General features: G+C 50.4%; 1 protein-coding gene across 1 annotated transcript in view; it reads left to right on the top strand.

The window, feature by feature from the left end:
* Window positions 1-3,295, top strand: part of LOC108509539 — a 5,343-nt gene extending 2,048 nt beyond the window's left edge. The window contains exons 3-6 of the mRNA XM_017839026.1: window positions 547-719; window positions 2,248-2,290; window positions 2,957-3,067; window positions 3,179-3,295. Coding sequence (XP_017694515.1) covers window positions 547-719; window positions 2,248-2,290; window positions 2,957-3,067; window positions 3,179-3,295 — 444 coding nt within the window. The remainder of the gene's footprint in view (window positions 1-546; window positions 720-2,247; window positions 2,291-2,956; window positions 3,068-3,178) is intronic.
* The last annotated feature ends 612 nt before the right edge of the window (window positions 3,296-3,907 follow it).

Genomic DNA, 3,907 nt, shown 5'->3' with positions numbered 1-3,907 from the left:
AATAAAAAAAAAAAAAAAATTAAATATAAAATTTCTCCTCTGTTTAAAGGGAATTTCTCTATCTCAGCTCCTGCCCTTCCCTCTTATCCCCTTCCTGGGCACCACTGGGAAGAGTCTGGCTCGGATCACTGGGAGCTGAAATTAAGATGAAACATTTGTTTGTAGGGAAAATAAAAGTTATTTTGGTGCCTTTGAAATTATTTACAACTTGAACCAAACAACAACAACAAAAGGAGTATTTTGGGGCTGAAAAGCTGCAGGCTCTGTTTGAGATATGCTTGAAATCAAATTTTATTACACTGTGGTGTTCCCCAATTGAGATCTGCCTGCCTTTAATTAGGAAAGGCAGGGGACCACAAGTGCCTTCAAAGATGAATTTGCAAACAGAGACACGTTTTATTTTGGGGAGAACAAGATGTTTTCATTGTCGCCACTTAAGAAAAAAAAACCTGGTTTGCTGAGGCAAATGGGAAAGGTTTCAGTCTGGGCTGACCTGAAGAGAAAAAAATCCTTCCTCTTCCTGATTTTTTAATTTTATTTCTAAAGCTGTTTGTGCAGTCCAGGAAGGAAGGACTCGAGGAATTCACCTCAAGGAATCCCTGGAAGTGCCCAAGGCCAGGTTGGAGCAATCTGGGATGGTGGAAAGTGTCCTGCCCGTGGCACAGGGGGGACTGGCTGGGCTTTAAGGTCCCTTCCAACCCAACCCATCCTGGGATGTGGTAAGCCTTTGAAATGTGGGATTGGGTTGGACTCATTCCTGTTGGAAAACAACAACTGTGGATCGGGATTTCCCTCTGCTGGGGCTCAGGGAGGGCTGGGATGAGGGTTGGGCAGCTCAGGCTCAACAAGGGCACGGCCACGGTCACTGCTCCAGTGCCTGGGCAAGCCTTGCTGTCCCTGGGGACAGAGACACTCCTGAGTCCTGGATAAACACTGGAAATGTTGGACTGGGCTTTGTGAGACCGGTTTGTGCTGGGGATGGATCCTGGGACAGGGAGACCTTGGCTGAGAGCTTGGGATAAACTCCCTGACAGGCCAAGGGCTCGTGGTTCCCTCCCAGCCACTCACAGAACCACAGAACACCCTGAGCTGGAAGGAACACCCCAAGGATCATCCAGTCCAACCCCAGGACACCCCAATAATCCCACCCTGTCCCTCAGGGGATCATCCAAACCCTCCTGGAGCTCTGGCAGCCTTGGGGCCGTGCCCACTGCCCTGGGGAGCCTGGGCAGTGCCCCACCAGCCTCTGGGGAGGAAGAACCTTTTCCTGAGATCCATCCCAAACCTCCCCAGCCACCTCCCATGGAGGAACCACCTCCAACCTCCTGGAGGAACCATTCCCCAACCCCTGTACCGGGGGAAGAAGTTTTGGGATCAAAAATTGACCCCAAAGAGAGAGACAAAGCAGCGGGTGGGGATTATTTCACCCCCCCACACTTCAGGTTCGAAGCCTTTAGATCAACCCTTGGAAAAGCAGCTGGGACAAATTATGGGCCCTGACCTGGGGCCGGTGTTTATGCCAAAAGAAAGGAGCCGTGATAAGAGGCCACCGGGGGGCCTGACCTGCTCCAGGGCTTGTTTACATCTCCTCAAGAGCAAAACTTCCCCCCCTTGGTGGGCGGCAGCAAATCCTCCCTCCCCCATCGCCTGTTTGACTCCCCCGGGTGTGAAAAACGTGGGGAGAGACATCAACAGAGCCGGGCAAGGAGCTTTTGTGGGGGGTTTGTGCTGCCCTGGGGGCTCGGGGAGGGGATTGTTTGGTGTTGTTTGGTGTCCAGGTCGCTGTGGTGAAAATCATCCCGGTGCTTGGCTGCATCCACACCCTCCTGCCTGGCTGGGACCGGCTTTGCAGGAGGCAGAATTTGGAAGTTCCTGGCTGTGTTTTTCCATTTCCCTGGGGTGTGTTCAGCTCCTGGGGTCTCTGTTCCGTTCCCAGCTCCTGGCTGGAGAGGGAGGCAGCAGCTGATGGTTGGGGCAGCTGCTCAGAGGGTGTGAGGGGTAGTGGATGTGATCCCATCTGAGCTCGGATCCGCTGTTGATCCATGGCCCCAGATGCCACATCCACACATTTATTGGACACTTCCAGGGTTGTCCCTTCCCCACTGCCAGGGCTGGACAACCCTGTCAGTGAAGAAATTTTCCTGGTATCCAACCCAACCAAGAAATTCTCCCTAATAACCCACTACTCGAATAATCCAAACTTTCCGCTCGAAGCCACTCGGTGCAAAGTGGATCCTTTCCCTTCAGGAGATGCTTCAGCTCCTGGATTAAGGCAGAGCCTGGGCAGAAGGTGGGTTTGCTCTGGTGTTTTATTATCTAGTCATAAACATTTACTCCTGCTGCTATTCCCAAGGCAGAGCCTCAGCTCGGTGGTGACAGCAGCGTGATAAATCCTGCTTCCAGTTCATGCCCCGCTCCGGGAAGGACATTCCTTGCTTTGGGATTCCCAGGCTGTTGACAGGTCCAGGCTGAACCCCCCTGTGACCTTGACATTGATGTGTGAAGGGTTAATGAGGGCTCTGCTCTGCCTCCCTGCTCCCATCTGCTGATTAATTCCAGCCAGGTGTCCAAGGGCCCAGGTCTTAAAACAACAACAGCTCGAGTGTCTGGGAACACTTAGTCAGGCTTCACTCTGCAATTCCAAGTATGGATAAATATTTGCACCTCTGTGGCTCGAAGACACCTTGGAGATACGGAGGCAGTTGCCCGAGGAGTTCTTTACAAGGGGAAAAACACGGATTTCCTGGGGAGCAGAGGAGGTTCAGCAGCAGGGAGGACTCGGGGGCTCCTCTTGCAGCTCTTCCTGGGTGGTCCTGGGGGAGGTCAGGGGGGGTTTTGGGGGATGTAGGGGGGGGGGTGTCATCCCACAGCACCTCTCAGGGATTCCAAAGGTGCTCCCACTGATGTTTGGCTCTGCAGTTTGTGGGCCTTGGTTGGTTTGTTGGTTGGTTTGCAGGAGAAAATGAGGAGGAGAAACGCAGAACCCGGAGATTCCAGATCCAAAGCCCCCTTTTTTATGGGATACCCTGAGTGTGGCCCAGCCATCCCAGAAAATCTGTTTGATTCTGTGAGTTCCTATTTGTAATTTAATTGTTATGTTTCCCTCTTTCCCTGTAATCAACCAAAGGTTTCCAGTTCTGACTTTCACCCCTGGGACTGAATTTCTGACTTTCAACAGCAAGGACGACAGAAAAACCAGTGTCTGCCCAGGGAAATCCAACCTTTCCATGCCTCCTTCCTACCTGGAGACTCCAAGGAGGTCAGTGACCTGCTCTTCTTCATGTTTTTGGCATAAATTCAGGTTGGAAAAGACCTTTAAAATCATCAAGTCCAGCTGTTAAGGTTGGAAAAGATCCCCAAGACCATCAAGCCCAACCATCCAAAGGTTTTGCTGATGCTCCTCTGAGCATTTTTTAAATTTTTTTTAGTCTTTTTTTTTCTGGGTTTGGGTCTGAAAATGATGTGGAGACTTGTGGGTCTAAGTCACATCTCACTCCAGGAGGATGCTGGAGCACAAGAAACCAAAACCCAGCCCGGAGGTTGTGATTGACTCGATTCAGAGATATCTGGGCTGTAAAATCCTGATTGTTTGGCTAAATAAAGAGCCTCACAAGAGAGCTCTTCCCTCCAGAGTGTGATGGAGTTGCTCTGCCCCTCTGGGGAGTCTGTGGTGTATTAAAACTCCCTTAATAACTTCACAGGCATTTCCACAGTCAAGTGATCATTATAATGCTCATAAAGCACAATCCAGGGCGAAGAATTTATGAATTATTTGACTTCAAGTTGGGAGGGGGGGGAAGAATAAAAGAATAAAAAAAAAAAAAAAAAAAGAAGAAGAAAAGACCTGGGCTGAATTAATGGCTCTGGGAGAACCATAAATTGAGAGGAATCATATTGCAGAGGGTTA

This window comes from Lepidothrix coronata, unplaced genomic scaffold (assembly GCF_001604755.1).
Source record: "Lepidothrix coronata isolate B3197 unplaced genomic scaffold, Lepidothrix_coronata-1.0 Scaffold371, whole genome shotgun sequence".
In the NCBI taxonomy this organism is placed as follows: domain Eukaryota; kingdom Metazoa; phylum Chordata; class Aves; order Passeriformes; family Pipridae; genus Lepidothrix; species Lepidothrix coronata.
The sequence above is the reverse complement of the archived record's forward strand: the minus strand, read 5'-3'. Positions and strand labels throughout refer to the sequence as shown.